This window comes from Ursus maritimus, unplaced genomic scaffold (genome assembly GCF_017311325.1).
Source record: "Ursus maritimus isolate PB19 unplaced genomic scaffold, ASM1731132v1 scaffold_3, whole genome shotgun sequence".
Lineage (NCBI taxonomy): Eukaryota > Metazoa > Chordata > Mammalia > Carnivora > Ursidae > Ursus > Ursus maritimus.
In genome coordinates this window covers 19,273,574-19,292,490 of record NW_024425563.1, presented here as the reverse complement: position 1 = coordinate 19,292,490, position 18,917 = coordinate 19,273,574, and the positions used below count along the sequence as shown (strand labels likewise).

Sequence of the window (18,917 nt, the reverse complement as noted above, 5' to 3'; positions counted from 1 at the left end):
AATTCCTAGCTCATTGGCTCCCTCTTCTGTCAGCATACTAAAATCCAAATATTTGAGTGGATTATTTGTTTTGGTGGTAGGAGAAGGTTGTTCTCAGAATTTTGACTCTCGTGGGATCCTGAATTTTCCCTTTATGCTTCTTTCTCCCTTCACTATCCAGTAGCCAAAGGGCATTTCTCTCTTCCTTTTGTCATATTTCTCCCATTGAAGCTGGAGGTCTCAAATACTGCTCCAGCAAATTGTCTGCTTTTAAACTCTCTTCCCTCTAGTCCATGCTCTCATCTCTTTGGGTACTTTTTAAGTATTTTGAAACTCAGGATGGACATAGTCTTCTTTAGAGAGAGTTTTAGATCAATCTTAGGATCGTCCCTAACCCCCTTGTCTGTTTGTGGTTCTTCAACAGCCTGCTTTTGCTTGCAACAAAGCCTTGTGGCAGAGCAGGGATGGGGCAGGAGCCTGGGAGATCCCTTACTGAGATTAGGTGTTTTTTCTTATTTTTATTTACAGTTGTTGTGAATTTTGGGCAATTTCTATCTTCCAGGTTATCCTGAGGGTATGATTTGTACGAGTTTTGTTTGTTTTTCAGTTGTTCTATGTTGTTTTTGGAGGAAATAAGGAGAAATGGGGACCTAAGCAACCACCATTGTCTCTAGCAATCCAGGAGTTCCTAAAGTTAGAAGTTTTAAAAGTATATATATATATTTTTTTACTTTCTTGGCTGTTTGTTTTTGTGTTTTGATATCATATTAGCTCATTTAATATACACAGTTGTGTAGATAGTATGATTTCCATTTCAGAGATGGAAACATTGGGGTCCAGCAGGAATTAATGACTTGAGAGAGATTTACCCAGTTAGTATGTGGTAGAGTTGATAATCAGTTCTAAATTTGTATGATGCCCAGCTCTTTTTACTACATCGTACTATCTCTTTAGGAAATTGAACTTACAAAGCCTAACACGTATTATTGAATATTAATATAAACAATCAATTTGTTCATCTGTTCCTTGTATCTTCTCTTATCCTGTAGCCCTCTTAAAATTTTTAGTAGTCACTTCTCCACTGGTAGCTACTCCTTGACTTTCAAAGGTGCATCCTCCTTGCTCTAAAAGTGATACTGTACATTAAGTGCTGAGCAAGGGAAACTGAACAGGTGTCAGTTTTGTTTGTTTTTACTGTGATAGTCTACCCTCCACTCTACCTTCCCCCTGAAACATACCATCATTTCCCCCTTAGCCCACTTGCACTTATGGACGGACCGTAGTGCATGTTCATTGTGCTTTCATTCTCCACTTCTGAGTTGAAACTATTCCTGTGCTGAGATAAACCCCCAGCTTTATGTAAATGATAGCCCCTAGTAGCACAGTTGGCAATAGCTTTTGGCAGCCTCCTTTCAGGAGTAGGGTGTTATATTGTCTGTAGTTTCCTTTAAAGTAATTTAATCTGCACCTTAGGGGTGCTTAGTTAACATTTTTGAAGTACCTTAATCAGGAATCCACACTTCAGGGGTAGTTAGTTAACATTTGAAAGACCCTAATCAAGATTCTATACTCCAGGGGCAACCAGTGCTTCAGAGACTGTACCAGTGGGTGCATTAATTAGAATAAAAGATGTTAGAGGTAATTTTTCATTGGTGAAACGAATGGTATTTAAGGTAAATAGTTGACCAGGTATCTCCACTGGGACATGAATGGAAGGTAAGGATTTGTTGAGGCTAGAAGCATACACAGGTCTAGAGCTTGATTTGGTCCTGTGCTTGTAGCCCTCAGTGAAGGATTTTGTCATCTCATTTGGCCAGTGGTGCATGTGAAGTCTCTGTAACACCCTATGGGCCACACCTTGCCTGCTGCTGCCTGCTTCTGCACACGTACTCTGGCTCCACTCCTTTTTTCTATTTCTTGTCCACAGAGGTGTTATTCTCGATTTTGAACCAGACTATTTCTTCGTGTCTTCTTGGTTTATATTTTGTGTATAACTGTGTTTTGAGATTGTGTATCTCAACTATGAATACATAGTGCCATTTTGACCGGAAACACAGAATTATTGTTGAGCGGTAACTTTCTTATTTTCTACTTGAGAGTATTGTCACTCTTCTGAGGCCAGATTCCCATCTGTGGGGGCAGCGTTGTGGACATGTATTTTATTGGGCTAATTAGGGTTGGTGATTTTTTTTTGAAGTCTCCTTTTAATATTGAATTCTGTTCAATAGTGGCACAGTTCTGTTATATAGACATAGTATTCTTGAATACAGCATGTAAATGAAGTTATGTGTGTAGGTCGAAATCAGATATATCATATTTACATACTTTAGTTACCGTGCATAGTATAAAGCATGACATTTACCAGAGTTTCTATGGTAAACACTACCATTGTCTCTTACAATTTAATTAACATATATAAATGTTAAGTGAAATAATAAAACTTATTCAATACAAAGTTAAAGTGTATCACCAGAGTTCTTGTGCAGATTTGATGACGTTGATGTGGTTCTGGAACATAGGTGAGGTTCAGTGGGGTGGGGTGGGGTGGAGTCCGGAGCCGAAGACCAAGAAAGAATTCTTGAGAGGTCTTTGGTGCAAAATGTGGTTTATTAAAGCATGGGGATGGGCCCCGTGGGCAGAAAGAGCTGCTGCCCTGGCTTGTGAGGGCTGGCTGATTATATATACTTTGGGGTTGGAAGAGGTAAGGAGAAGGGGAGGTTTCAAAAGGATTTTCATATGTTAAAGAAGGCTTACAGGGTAGGGGAGGCCTTGCCATTGTCAAGTTAAAGTTGTTTTTCCCTCTAGCAAGGCATTAACATGAAGATGGTTGGGAACTTCCTGGAAGAACATCACAGATCCCACTCAGGAGTGGGGGTGAGGGGAGGTTGCAGAGTGTCAGCTTATGCTTTGTCTTCAGCCAGCCTTCTGCTCCCTCATCAGCGTGTGTATATAGCCATGGTGTGTGTAACTAATATGTTGTTACCAAATGTACCAAGAAAAGAAAGCCGTTATGGAGTGGTCTATGTTGCTTCCTGTACTCACTGGGAAACAAAAGGTAGTTTTCTTTTATAGAACACTTACCTGCTTAAATGGATTATTCACTTTATCTGTTATTTTTTTAAATGGGATATCTATAATCTAAGTATACATAATTAACTGTAGGATATGGAACCACAGATGTACAGATTTACTCTAAGTTGATAGGATTATGGAATTGTGGAGCTTGAAAGGACTGGAGATACCATCTAGTTTCATGAGTCCCAAAGTGTCTTAGTTAAACCGTCATGAATCCATGCTTAGCCTCAAACCACAGACATAATTTATATCCACCTAGGCATGCATACCTACACATCCCTATCTTCCGCCATCCTTCTCTGTCTGTGCGTGTAATAAGGAACAGTTGGGACCAATAGGATTTTAGTAGTAATAATGGAGAAGAACATGAAAGTCTTAATATTTAGCACTGTCCTGCCAGTGAGGGTCTTCAAGAACAGGTTCAAGAAATCCTCACTTTGATGAAGTTGTGGGATACAGGTGAGGTTCAGTGGGGTGGAGTTCGGAGCCGACGACCGAGAAGGAATTCTTGAGCCGTCTTTGGTGCAAAATGGTGGTTTATTAAAGCACGATGACAGGACCCGTAGGCAGAAAGAGCTGCTCCGAAGTCATGAGGAACGGCCCATTATATACCCTCAAGTTGGGAGGGGATAAGGGATAGCGTAAGTCTCTAAGGAATTTTGGAAGCAAGGTTTCCAGGACCTTGAGGGGGCTAGCTATTGTTGGGAAAAGGTCATTTATTACTGTCTAATAAAGCCTTAGTCATGAGACCCTTCAGATGTATATCAGTGGGCCATATGCTTGGGGGATGATTGCCAACGCGTATCTTGCAGGGGTGGGGGGTGTGGGGTGGGGTGGGTTAGAGATGAAGGAAGTTTCCAAAGGAATTTTTATATGTTAAAGTAGACAGGATCCTGGGGGAGGGGGTGCTCAGGCTAGGATTGCCTTTTGCCCTTAAAAAGTATTAAATCGAGGCAACTGAGTTCCTAGAGGAATGTCACTGTGCCTGTTTCAAGGACTTGTCAGTGGGCTGTAGGTAGTAGGAAGTTTAATTGTGTCTACATACATTCCCTTCAGGAAGCTAGATTACTGATAGCTTTGTTCTTGTAAACTGCTAAGACATTTGTAAATTGAGGGAGACTCAAGTCTTGCAAGATTGTGGTATCTATAGGTTAACTGTTTCTTTGTCCTTTAGGGCAGCCAGGAGTGCCTGAGGAATGTTGTATACATCCCAGGGGGGAGGGGGTTGCAGGGTGTCAGCTTCTGCTTTGTCCTCAGCTTGCCTTCCGGATTTGCTTGGGCACAGATGATCCACAGCCTCATCAACTTGGTCAGTATCTTCAGAGCAAAAAGATCAGAGAGAACTGGGGGAGAGAGTAGAGTATTTCTTATAAAGTATTCTAAAACCTGCCCGGTGAGTACTATATCACGATAGATACAAGGGAATGATTCGATGTTCAGTTGTTTCTAAGTATGTACATTTTGTTCTAATTGTGGTGTGAGGCCCTTACTGAATTTCAGCTACATTATTTTTGTACAAGATTTTTTCCATAAAGCACCAAGAATTCTATCTGACCTCACAGGGTTTTTGTGATTATTGGACTAGTCTTCATGGTTGATTATATTATCCTTTAAAATTGCCTTTTAATTTTCAGCTGATGTAAGTGAAATAGATAATATAAATTAATTAATATTGGATCTGTTCAGTGTTTATGCTCTAGGAGATTTCAGGAGACAAACAGAAAGATGAGGTTCTAAACAAATGTGCCATTTGGGGCTGTGGCATTTTATTATTCATACCTTGCTTATTTGTTATTTTTTAATAGGTTCTCTATCACATTAGTGCACATATAAGTAGCTATATGCCACACTGTCTAGGGGCTCATGGACTTAAACTACATTTACCTCCTCACCAATCACTCTTGGCGGCAGGAGCTTGCGGCACACAGGTGGCCTGTTGCTTGTGTCTGTTTGTGACTCATATGTGCTGTTTCGTGAAGATCATTTTCTCTCAGCTAAATTTCTATTACCTTTTTCCCTGCCTGAAGCTCTGCTTATAGTTGTGCTTCATTGCCCCCCTTCCCCAACATGCTGCATTTAGATGGCTCTTTGGCTGCTAAGTATTTCTCTCTTCTTGCTGCTGGGATTGGTTTTGCAGGATGGAGGAATTCTGTGGCCCGAGGGGTCTACTTAATGTATAAAACAACACCAGAAACTAAAATGTCTATTCTTGGAACATCACATTTGGAAATATCAATGCCTTTCTTTCTTTCTTTCTTTCTTTCTTTCTTTCTTTCTTTCTTTCTCTCTCTCTCTCTCTCTCTCTCTCTCTCTCTTTCTTTTTTTTGATTTGCCGTTAAAATTGTCACCTTCAGGGGCTTAAGCCACCTTGGTTCTACTCCCACTTTACTAGTATTAAAGTTTTTTAAATGAAATACCACATCATCAAATGTCTTCTATGTTGCAAAGAAAATCCTAGGAATTTGGTCATTCTTGATGTGCTTCTGTCTAGGACTTCTTCAATGAAGAACAGGCTTGTTGAAGTTACTACATCCTGCATATCCTTAAATGCTTTTGGTTCATATTTAAGTGCATTGTATGAGTTGGGAACAAAAAGAAAAGGGATTGAGAAGAGCGTGCATTATCATCTGAAGCAGGGGTTTTGGAGACTTCATGCAGTGGTTACAAGGATTTACTCCATATAGTGGGCTATTTTCATTCTTCCCTAATAAATAGATTGCAGTGCATTCCGGTGGTGCTGAACAACTTGGAGTGGACGTCCTCATAGTATCATTGAGCTTGAATCTACTAAAGAAGAATGCATGCGTTCTCTCAGGATATCATGTAAAGACCTGCCAGTCGTTTCGAAGACTAGAGGAGAGGGAAGGATGGGGAAGACTTTATTATTAGGGTCCATCTTCTGGCTCTTACTCACTTTTGCTTTATTCTATCTTAATCCAACCATTTTTGAAATGAGAGAATTATTTTTGGGTATTTTGGAGGACATATTTGTATGTATGTGTATTAGTTTGAAGGGAAGGCCTCTGGTTTTCAGTAGATAACAGAGGTCTCAGATCCCCATCCCTCCCTCTCCCCAGCTCGTCACTGGGGTAAGAACCACTGTGCTGGGCTCTCTTCTTCCATTCCAAACCCAGGTGGTTGTGATGACACGTAGTCTACAGATCTACAGAGACTTTTGAACTATAAAATTATTTCTCAGAAAACCAACGTGGATTAGCCAGACAGGTTTTTTAGGAGAGTGTGTTATGGTAGACCTATGTTTAAAGAAAAGTAGAAGGTGGTTCTTTTGTGTTGATGAAGAGCCTTCATTACTATTTTCCTCAGAGTCTTGTCTCACTTTGCACATATTGTTCTTCATTTTTCTTCATATCTTGTCATTTGTTTTAACTAATTTACCTTATTATCTTATCTCTTTATCCAGTTACTTATCTTTTCCAACCATTAAATAAGAGTTTTGAAACTATGGTCTGGGTCTTTAGAATTCTCCTGCAGCACCCAAGAATGGCATTTTATCAACAGCGAATGCTTAATAAATGTCATGAACTGACTGGCTCATTGTAGAAGTGGCAGTCCATGGAAAGCTTTCTGTGGAGATTTGCTTGTTTTTAATGGCTTCCACCTCTTGTTTTAACTGATCGGTATGATTTGAGGAATATAACTGTTACCTTATGATTCTTAGTCACTATGTGAGTATAATTTAACTACCAATTTACTTGAAAAGTCTTCTCTAATTTCTTTAAGGGAGTAATCAAAGCTGTGATCCCATTTATTCAACCCATTCTGTTTTTGAATCTTGTAATGGAACCTTTTTCTTTTCTTTTTTTCTCTTTTCTTTTTTATTTTTACAGCAAGGGAGATAAACCTGCAGGATATCAAGGAGGATTTGGAATCGGATCCAGAGGAGAACAGCACCCTTTTTATGGGCATCCTCATCAAGGGACTGGCCAAACTGAAGAAGATTCCAGAGACCGTTAAGGCCATCAAAGAACGCCTGGAGCAGGAGCTACAGCAAATTGTGAAGAGGTCTACAACCCAGGTGGCAGACAGTGGCTATCAGAGAGGAGAGAACCTCACTGTGGAGAACCAGCCAAGGTAAATGGGTGTGCAGTTTATTGTTTTGAGAATTCTGCCTTTGCTAGGATGGGGGATAGGTGAAAAACTTCGGTTGATGTTATTTCTTGAACTCAGGCTGCTAGAGCCCATACAAACTCAGATTGGTGAAAATAGGTGAATAGGCATAATTCAGCTGGTTTTTGATGCAATTGAGAAGTTTTAAAGCGTATTGTTCATACTCTAATGAAAAAATGTAGTTATTGAATATTAAGTACTAAGCATAATTCAAGGCATTTGTGTATATTATCTCATTTAATTCTCACCACCACTTTATGAGCTACTTATTAGTATCTACATTTTACGGTTAGGGAAACTGGGGCTCAGAAACTAATAATTAGTGCAAGGTCACAGAAAAAGTGGCTGGCCTTGGAGTTGAATGCATCTCTATGGTCTTGCCTGTGTCCTGTGCTTTCTTCTTTAATGTGTGGTGATATTTGCCAATAAGGCAGGTAGGTTTCAGGAATTCCTGTATCTACTTAAAATAGCTAATAGGATTTGGATTTCATAATCCTTGTTTTATGAGGGGAAAATGAAGTTGTACTATAGTCCTAACTCTGTCTTGACTCATACACTGAGAGATCATGTCTGCCAAACCAGAGTTCAGGGCGTAATAGATTAATACCACTTGACTGTGGGACAAGATATTTGAAATTGAGGCTTTTCTAGAAAATCCAAGGTATACTCTGCACAGGTCTCTGTTCCCTTCCACCCCCTTCTCTGCTGCTACGCACCACCCCCCTGTTTACCAGGGCAGGGATTTGTCACAGTTGGGGGGGTGGGTGGGAAGAGACCAGTGAAAACTATAATTTCATGTGAGAGCAGAGGGCAAAGTAGAGCAGGTCTTCGCAGTTGCTCAAATAATGTAGTTCCTAGGAGGTACCAGACAGTATGTAGAAGGGATCATAATCTCGTGGACCTATTGTTAAGGAAATTCTACTGTTTGTACATAGGACTTAAGAGGATTTTTTTTGTTTTGTTTTTTGTTTTAAAGCAAATAACTAAGGAGAAAGAATAGCTCACTTAGATTAGAATTCTTCAGACTTCAAATGTTTTGGAAAAATTAATGTGTTCTATTTATATTTTCTATATTCTTTGATATATCTAAATAACATTGTGGGTTTTTTTAAGATTTTATTTATTTATTTATTTGACAGAGAGAGAGAGACAGCCAGCAAGAGAGGAAACACAAGCAGGGGGAGTGGGAGAGGAAGAAGCAGGCTCCTAGAGGAGAAGCCCTATGTGCGGCTCAATCCCAGAATGCTGGGATCACACCCTGAGCCGATGGCAGATGCTTAATGACTGTGCCACCCAGGTGCCCCAACATTGATTTTGATTATACTTTAAAACTCTTCAAAAATTAACTCCCTTGGAAACTTCATTCAAAAGTGCAACTGGTATGGGGCGCCTGGGTGGCTCAGTCGGTTGAGTGTCTGGCTCTTGGTTTCAGCTCAGGTCGTGATCTCATGGGTCATGGAATCGAGGCCTGCGTTGGACTCTGCACTCACAGGGGAGTCTGCTCGAGGGTTCTCTCCCCCTGTCCCCCACCCTCACTCTTTCTCGGTCTCTTTCTCTCTCTAATAAATAAGTCTTAAAAAAAAAAAGGTACAATTGGTGAGGAAACCATCTTCCACCCATCTTCCTGCCATAGACCATTTCCAAGCACGTGTTTTGATGGATTTTAGAGTCAAGCAGACCTGATTTTGAATGCCAGCTCTTTAATCTGAGGAAAATAATCCCTATCTTAGAGGATTGCTTGCACTAGGTGAGGTCATATGATTAGAGTTTCGTAGACTAGCTCCAGTTAAAGCTATTACATGCCTACGTGATATATGAACACACACGTTTATTTATTCTTGCTTCCTTCCTGAACTTCCATGTTCTTTGATCACTCGCATCATGATCCAGAGAGGCTGGGGAATGGTTCTAAATTGAACTTTGCTTTTCTTCTTTCTTTGCCTGGTGCCTGGATTTCCGTGAAGACCTTTTGCCTCCTTACTAATGAACACTCCAAAATTCTGGCTTGCTATTTGCCCTGTTGCTGCAAGTCCCTGGATGAATACACTGAACTTTCATAGGGAAATAACATGACTATAGTGTATATTGGAAATAAAACGAAAGGGCACAGATCAATAACTTTTCTGCAAATCTCATTACAGTACCCTTAAAAGCAATGTGTCTTTCATAGGATTTTGACCCCTTCCTCTTCCATTCTCTAAGCCCCTTGCAGAATTCACAAGTGGAAATTACAGCTGTAGAAGTAGAAATTCAGCATACTGCCCCAGGAAATAATAAATGTTTATGAGGAATGAGTTAGCAGAAGGGTCCCCCCCACACTTTAAGTTTTTTTGTTGTTGTCGGTATTTAGAGCTTTTGTAAGCGGGATATATTGGGCGTCGGCAAGCCAACAAACTGCTTGTCTTGGTTTCATGTGTATAACATGATCCCATTTTATAAAATGTACAAATCTGAAAAATTGGGCTCAAACTATAGAGATAAAAAAGTCCAGAGAAAGCAAATATTTGGGGTGAGCCTCTTTCCTTGAAGATCAAAGATTAAAGTCTTGGGCTGGGTTTCCAAATGACCGATAATTTTGAGCTAGTCTGGTGGCTCCGCGGTTTCAAATGCCTTAAAACTCACAAATTAATGACCTTGGAAATGTCATTCAAAAGTGATTGGCATTGTTGCTTCTAGAGGCTGAACATTTTAGATGGGATATTGTCAGATTATCCCTTGAAGCTTGCTTGGTATTTTGTGTTCATCAAACTGTACTGGGATGTGTTAGTGGCATTTATTTTAGAAAGAAGTCAAGTCATAATACTTCATATTATTTACCATTCAAGGAATCTTATGCTAAAGTATAAGAACCTGTTTTTCTTAAAGTTGGAGTGTAGACAAAAAAAAACCATGTAAATCCTTTTTTCCCCCCAATATGCATATTCTTTCCCTCAGCCCCCAGTGAAATAACCTCTTCCAAATCATTAGCATATAAATGCTATTCTGAGGCTAGATACCGGTACTGTAACTTTCCTTAAAAGTTTCATTGTTCAACATCATCTTATTAAATATATTCTGGTTGTGATGCATTGCAGGCCTGTTTTCATTTGTCTTTATGTAAAGAGAATTAATGTGGTGTGCTATTTTGCTAGGAAAGAAGGAACCAGGCTAGTGAATTGTCATGCTTCACTTCCTGCAGAGCCAGAATACTTCCCCAGCCAGTTTTTAAAAATCACTTTGGTGACCCACTTATTTTTTGACACCGGAACCCCTCCCACACCCCCACCCCCGCTGCCAACTATCTGTTGTCTGTTTATAGGAGAGATAGTCTTTTCTGTTCATTCATAATCTATGAAGTGTCTATAAACCTCTGCTTACTGTTAAAGAAAAATATTCAAATACTGTTGCCAACTCGGTATAAACATTAGAGCAACATGTGCTTTGCGAATCTCCCAGAACCTCCTTCTACCCATGATTTCCTCGGAAAGACAGGCAGTGTCTTCAGTTTCAGATGGCTCATGTGGTCTGCTGTCTGGGCAGCATATTACCAGTTTCTTCATCTCCTGCTGCCTAATTACCATTTCTTTCCCAAAATCTAGCTAGCTCATGAGCATTTCATAGCATTTTTGTTTCCAAGAAGCTGGAAGAAGTTCTTTAATAATTAACACATAGGAAAAGCATGAGGAAGAGGTAAAAGAAATAAAATCCTCACAAGGTGCAACATCAAAAATACGGAGGAGAGAAAGATGTGAGAAAAGACAGTGATTGGCACGTGTGAGGCGCCTCTTCCATCTGTTTGAAAATGGGCCTGTTTAAACGTGGAGACAGCAGATCGTTGCAGGGGGAGGTGGTGGAGGGCTGCTCTGTTTTGGTAAAATTGCTGGTCTTGAAGAGGGCAGAAGGGATTGAATGAGTCGAAGCCATGGCTGCTATGGAAACCCTTTTTCCTTTTGGAAAGAGATAATTTTGCCATGTTTCTTCATCTTGGTTAGGAATGAAGGAAGAAGGGATAATTTTGCCATGTTTCTTCATCTTGGTTAGGAATGAAGGAAGAAGGGATAATTTTGCCATGTTTCTTCATCTTGGTTAGGAATGAAGGAAGATTAAGTGTCTGATCTAAAAAGCAGAGAACATTACATGTTCTGTGCCTCCTGGGATATTAAAGATTTGTGGAAATAGGTTTTAATGCTAAAGGTAGTTGTGTTTGGATAATGTTGTAGATTTTTCCTCCCTCTCTGTTTTGTAACTGTTATTAAGTTCTACTGAAAAATAAATTATTTAAGAATTAAAGTACTAAAGTTATTTTAATTAGAAGAAATCATTGAAAATGAAAATGCCTATTGGGGGTATCAGTGTGGACAAAGGTAATTAATACCTGTTTGGAGACCAAGAGGATCTTGACCATTAGATTACCTTCTATGATGTTTGTGTGTGTGTGTGTGTGTGTGTGTGTGTGTGTGTGTGTTTGGCTATCTTCTAACTGCTCGTAGAATGGAAGCCTTGAGAGAGAATGAGTCTGCCTTGCCCAGCACCCTATCTCCGGAATGTAGCACAGTGCCCACCTGACCCAATATCTGTTAAATGAAAGAATGAATTCTACATATGTTGATATCTACCATGGATCAGACACTGGGCTGAAACGCCAAAGAAATAAGACCTAGTCCCTGTCTTACAGAATTTAAAGTCCAGAGGGCAAGAAAGGCATTAATCAAAGAACTTTTCAATAAGTCTATTATTACAGACTGTGTTAAGTGCCGTAGAGTAAGAACAAAGTGTGCCCTGAGAGCGTATAACCGTGAACACCTGATCTGGTCTGGGTACGTGGGCATTGCAGTGTTCCTTGTGTGTATGTTTTTAAACAAAGTGAGGTAGCTGCTACATTTTATAATGGTTGTTATCACTTTGAGAGCACCTACCATTTATGCTTCTTGTGGTGCAGTTAGCTTGATATCCACATAGAAGATGGGAGAAGGAAAGCAGCTAGGTTCTCGATAGACCATTTCCAGAGTTTGTGCTGCCCTCTGTGGTTGGTAAGATTTTGATGATTACTGCCAAGTGTGCTTTTCCTAATACCGGTTTTCATGTCATCACTGACGTTTGAGAATTTCTATGTTCCCTTGCCAACAGATTGTATTAGCAAACATTTTTATCTTTGCCAGTCTAATAGGGAAAAATGGTATTTCCAGGGGGGTTTTGATTTGCATTTTTTTTCTTGTTAATATGAGTGAGGTTAAACTTTTAATTTGTGTTAAAAAAAAATAATTTGTTATGATACCCGGGTATTACTTCAAAATAATTTGGCTTGAGAGTGGGTGGAGATGTAGATAAAATACTGTTAGCCATAAATGATACTTACGGAAGCAGGGTAATAGATGCAGGGTGGTTTATTTATCCTATTCTTTTTCCTTTTTAAAATCTGAGATTTTCAATAATACAGGGTTCAAACAATGTTTATTTCCTTTTCAGTGAACTGTCTGCTTTTCTGGTAATTTTTTTTTATTGATTTGTAGGAACTTTTTATTTATGAAGAAAATTAGTTTCTTGGGATTTATTTTATAATTTCCCCTTATTTTTTCTCTTTTGACTTCATGGTGTACGGTCATACCACTCTGAACGCGCTTGATCTGATTTGATCTCAGAAGCTACGCAGGGTCGGGCCTGGTTAGTACTTGGATGGGAAGCTTTGTTAAGGTGTCTGGCCATGTAGGCATTGTTATTATATATTATAGTTTTTGTTTTTATGAGGCTGTATTTATCAAGCTTTTTTTCTTAGCTTTTGAGTTTTGTGTCAAACTTAGGTTTTCTCTACTCTTTGTAAATAAAATCTCTCAATTTTTTTCCAGTATTTATATAGTCTTATTTTTAATGTTTATGTTTTTGATGCATCTGGAATCTGAAGGAGTGGCCACACCATTTTTAAACAGATGTAACACTTACTGAACTGTATTCTAACGGGCTGTATGCCCTTTCATTTCTGTCTCCTATGAATCTTCCATGTAATTGATTGTCAGTGGTAGCTGAATGCTTGCTGAATAATTCTAACACTGAATCATTTCCTTTATAGTCATGGGTTGTTTTCAAGGTTGGTATTTGCCTCAGTTCCTAAAACTTTCCTGCCTCCCCCCCTGATTGGTAGGTTTGCAGAAATCATTGAGTTACTGCTCTAAAAGTTGAAAAAATAAGCTTTAAGAATATTTTTGAAACCCGGAGTCCAGAACTTGGAATGAGGGCATACTGATATAATAGGGCATTCTTACAAAGTGGTTCTGTCTATGAGGAAGTCTAAAGGCTCAGTCCCCAAGATTAGTTTTGTAGTACAAATGCAGTGTTTATGAAAAGACAAATAAATGAAACAGTTCTCATGGGTTTTTTTAGACCTGTGGCTAGAGTCAGGCATATGAGTCTTTTTCAAATAAGTAGCATTTCCTTTCATTTTTTTCTTTTTCTATTAGATACTCTTCTTCTAAGTCTCTGAAATGTAGGATTTTGTGGGATTGGTCATTTTATTGGACGGAAAAGTCATTTAAGAGCAGCTTTGAAGCAAGGTCAAGCATTTGTCCTTGTGGCTTCTTGTAGCCATTCCCAGGCACTGCATGTAGCACCTGGACATGCTTGGAATCAGGGAGGGCCTTGATGTAATTTAGATGAGTAGTTAATTCGAATCAAAGCAAGCGGGAAGCAAGTAAATTTAACTTCAGTGATTATGATATCGTTTGATTAAATTTCTACTTTTGATTACATATATCAGTGAGAACATGCTTTAAATATGCTCAACTGTTAAATACTGAAGGGTATGAATAGGATGAACCAACGACATACAGAAGAAATTCCACTATTCTTCAACTAGAACATATCCCCTGCAGCTTTATTGCAATATTTTTAGAACAAATGAAAGGAGTTAATTCTTTACATGTGGGACTTAATATACCAATTGTTAACTAAAACATAAAATTTATTACCATGGAAGGTAGTACTGGTTTCAAATCTATGTATGTTCTAGTAAGACTTAGTAAATAAATTGGTAATAGCTTCATAACATATCATGTGAATTAGTAATGTTAGTAATGTTCTTTATTCTCTTGTAAGCATGAAATTGGACAGCTGTCTTTCTAATTGTGTTATTGTTTTTGGGTTATAGTCTTCAGGGAAAGGGTGTCTGGCTAAATGGGACAGGTCTTAGTATTAGATTGCTTAAATCTTTATTTACATTCGTCAGGGTAAAAACAATAGCAACAACAAAACCGGCTTTTGAATTCTCTTGTTTTGCATGGTATTGCGGGTTTGAATTAGAGATCATACGAGTTAAAGGACTGGCAGATAAAATCTATTTCATGGATTACTGATAACATTTAGGTGTGAGGCTTCGTGCTACATCTTGGTCCTCTTTTCTATTTGGCAGAACGTGGGAGCTGCCTTAGGTCTTATTTTCTGTGCACTTGTTGGTATTCCATATTCAAACTGACATTAGGTCTTCCACTGGAAAAACACAAAAAACTTGGTCAAGTGACAGTCTTCCCTTGCTGATGTTTAGGGTCATTGCAGATGGGATTAAAGCATCATCGTGTGTATCTTAAGCTGTATTTCATACCTTAGGGTCTCTTCTAACTCCTGGCCTATTTCATTATCACAGTCTGTAATCAGACTGGAGTATGAGTTTGTCATAGGGGGCCTAACTTTGTGTTTGCAGCCTGATCTAGGGCTGGACACATACTAAATGCCCAAGAAGTTTAATGAATGAATAAGAAAAATACGTTAAGAAGATAATTTTTTAATAAGAGGAAGTGAACTTAAAAAAAAAACCAAACATCTCTGCACCGCTTACAGGAGCGGGGTCTAAATATCAGCAGCACCAATGCCATTTGAAAGTTAGAACTGGAGGGGTGATTAAATTGGAATCTCTGGGTGCAGGGCCTGCGGGGGTTTCTGCCTTAGGTAATTCTCATGCATGTCAAAGTTTGAGAACACTCTTTATACCATCACAGACATCACAGAGTTTTCTACTTTTGTAGCATATATGCTTTGCAAAGCAGTTTGTCATCTGGTATCTCACCTGAGCAAGGCTCACTATTGGCCTCATCACAGGTAGGGGTGTTATTAATCCCAGATTTACTCAGGGAAATGTGAAAGCCAAAATAATTAGTTCACAGAGCTTGGTGGTGGTGGAATTAAGAGTAGAAGTAGTCTCTTTCCATCAGGGAGTTTGCCTTCTGTCTTCTATAAAGATGACGCTCCTAATTCCTTTCCTGGGCCTGATTTTGTTTTTCCCCTGGAGAAAGGCAGTATTTGCACTGACATATCCATTCTCTCACCCAAACCCCCCATTGTGTCAATGACAGGCCTCTCAGAGATAGCTGGACACTTAAGAAGTGCGATCAGCAGCCACAGAGTAAATGGATCTTAATTAGCTCACCTGAGAATTAAACTGATGACTTAGATACCTAAGCAGTTCCCCCTAGGGACCTGGCACATTCTCGTACTAAAAATACATACCTAACATCTTTAGTTATCTCTGAAAAGTGGATTTATGGATAATTTTTCTAATGTTCCACTATGATGAAATATTATTTTGGAAGCGGGGAGAGGCGTTTTCCCCCTAGCTTCAGTGAGGTATAATTAACATACAACATTGCATAAATTTGAGGTGGAGAACATGTTGATTGGACACCCTTATATATTGCAAAAATGATAATTGCCATAGCATTAGCTAACAACTACATCACATCTATTAATTACCATTTCTGTGGTGAGAACTTAAGATCTACTCTTAGATCTTAACTTTTAAGTCTATAATATGGTATTAACTATAGTCACCATGCTACACATTAGCTACCCAGAACTTACTCATCTTATAGCTGCAAGTTTGTACTGTTTGACCAGCTCCCCATTTTCTCCTCCCCCAACCCCTGGCAACCACCATTCTAATCTGTTTCTTTGAGTTTGGCTTTTTTAGATTCCAGGTATGTGAGAACATACAGTATTTGCTGGACTTATTTCCCTTATCTTGATACCCTCAGATTTCATCCATGTTGCCACAAATGACAGGATGTCCCTCTTTCTCATGGCTAAATCATATTCCATTGTAGTTATGTATACATGCGTGTATGTATATGCGTTCAAATACACACATACCACATCTTCTTTTTCCATTTGTCAGTCGATGGACACTTAGGTTGTTTTCCCATTTAGCTGTTGTGAGCAATGTTGCAACAAACATTTTGAATTTGTTGAGGAACCCCCATACTCTTTTTCATAGGGGCTCCGTCAATTAACATTACCAACAAACAGGGCACAAGGATTCTTGCCAGTGTTTGTATTTTTTGTTGTTGTTTGATGGTAGGCATTCTAACAGGTGTGAGGTGGTAGCTCATTTTGGTTTTGATTTCCATTTCCCTGATGATGAGTGATGCTGAGCACCATTTTATTTACCTTTGGTCATTTGTGTATCTTCTTTGGAAACATGTCTTATTTAGTTCTCTGCCTATTTTTAAATTGGATCGTGTGTATGTGTCTTTTTGTTGTTACAGAGTTGTATGAGCTCTTTATATACATTACATACTATCAGATATATCATTTGCAAATATTTATTTTTTAAGATTTTATTCATTAGAGAGCTCGTCCATGTGCACGAGTGGGTGGAGAGGCAGACGGAGAGGGAGAAGCAGACTCCTTGCTGAGTGGGGATCCCAACTTGGGGCTCGATCCCTGGACCCCGAGATTGTGATCTGAGCCGAAGTCAGATGCTTAACTGACTGAGCCACCCAGATGCCTCTTATCATTTGGGAGATATTTTGTTCCATTCTGTGGGTTGCTTCTCATTTTGTTGGTGGTTTCCTTTGCTGTGCTGAAGCTTTTCAGTTTGATGTAGTCCCACTCATTTGTTTTTACCCCTGCTGCCTTTGCTTTTGGTGTCAAATTCAAAAAATCATTGCCGAGGCTAATGTCAAGGATCTTACCTCTGTTTTCTTCTAAGTGTTTTGTGGTTTCAGGTCCGCGGTCGAGTCTTTACCCACCTCGAGTTGACTTTTCTGTATGATGTGAGATCGTGCTCTGGCTTCGCTCTTCTCCAAGCGGCTTCCAGTATTCCCAGCACCTTCTCTTGAGGAGGTTATCCTGGGAAAGGCTTTTCAAAGAATGATGCTGATGCTTTAATTGAAGGTGGCCTGGGTTTGTTTCCTAATTTTAGTCACTAGTTTGCCATACGTTAGAATTAATTCACTGGGGTCTTCTACTGGGAATTCAGGGCACTGAGCATGAGAGGCTGACTTACAAGTGGGGAAGTGACACAGGAAGAAAGCTCCCAGCGCCAGGTCCCAGTGCAGTGTGCTTTTTATTTTTGCTCTGTTTCTTTCTATGTTGCTAATAGTTTTTTCCTGCTCTTTTCATCGTGCAGATGGAGAATTAGTCAGCATTTCTCAAATAGTAACTTCTTTTTACATGAAGATTGTCATTAATAAGTGGCAAAACTTATCTCTATCCCTTTAAAAGTAGGTATTCGATAACCCTGAAGATTAAATGAGATCTCTGTCCTGTTTGAAATGAAAAATACTAGCTCAGCCAGGCTTATTAGGAAACCGTGTATGTGAGCTGGAGACATGTAAAACTAAGACCATTTTGATAGGAAATAATTGATGACCAATTTCCTTTAATTTTTCACAGAAGACCCAAGCTCAGAGGTCAATGTTTTCTTATCTCTTAGAGCATAGTGGTAGGGAAATAAATAGTCTGTGGTTTTTGCCTTTATCTATCAGTGGGAAAATGCAGAACCTTGATATTAAAGTTTCAGCAGATAAGAAGTAGTAGAACGGAACTGATTTTCTACCTCGGGTGTGTGTCTTTGCTTCATGACCAAGTAAGGCAGCTCCTTGGCTGCAAACATGGATTTTCCAGCCAAATGACTAATTCAAGGTTCCCTGGATGTTAAATTTAGATTCGGATAGTCGTATCTCACCTTAAATATTGAACATTTTCCACAGCTTGATGATACAGCTTTATACCATAGACACTCCTTGTCCCCTTGTAATGGTTCCTTAACATTTTCTTCTTATGTTTCTTGACGATGAGACAGACAGGGGTAGCTGCAAGTGGAAAGTTAGTAGAGGATCTGGGAAATAAGTAACATTTTACTTATAAGAGGGCTGTTTCCAAAACCTGCCAGGTAATTGGATGTATGTTTAAAGAACAAATACTTTCTTTAACTTGACACTCCTGTGTTTGTTCTTTTTATACAAAATAGATTTTATTATAGTATTATTAAAGCTAGCTCTGAGTGCATCTGTCTTTCAGCTTGAACTATACTTTTGATTCTCATGTTAAGGTTGGTAAGGTTATCTTTTTGAGTGGATAGTTATATGTGAAATATTTCTTTATTATGGGCTTCTAAAACCAGGTGATTATAATAGGTAATGTATTTCCTCACCTTGTTATCGATAACCAGGCCTCTATCTCTCCCATCTGTTGGACTCATTTTTTTTCATTCTTTCAACACGTATTTACTGCCTATCATATGTGGAACACCTTGACAAATACTGGAGTAGAGTGGTGAATTGGACACAGTTCTTTGCCCTCATTGAGTATACAGTGTAGAGAGGGAGAGGTAAGGACTGGAGGAAAGCAGACAGTGGAGGGCTGTTTTAGTAAATGATATGGTCTGCATTAGCAGAGTAACCATGGCAGTGGAGACAAGCAGTCCATCTGAGAAGATAGTAAAGAAGTGACTGATAGATTGGGTTTGAGTGGAGAGGGGAGGTGGGGGTGAT

The 18,917-nt window shown here is 39.2% G+C and overlaps 1 protein-coding gene across 2 annotated transcripts in view; it reads left to right on the top strand.

The window, feature by feature from the left end:
• EXOC4 (exocyst complex component 4) overlaps nucleotides 1–18,917 on the top strand; it is a 716,010-nt gene that overhangs the window by 71,048 nt on the left and 626,045 nt on the right. For both annotated transcript variants that reach the window (XM_008707579.2, XM_008707580.2), the window contains exon 6: nucleotides 6,903–7,146. In XM_008707579.2, the coding sequence (XP_008705801.2) occupies nucleotides 6,903–7,146 (244 nt within the window). The remainder of the gene's footprint in view (nucleotides 1–6,902; nucleotides 7,147–18,917) is intronic.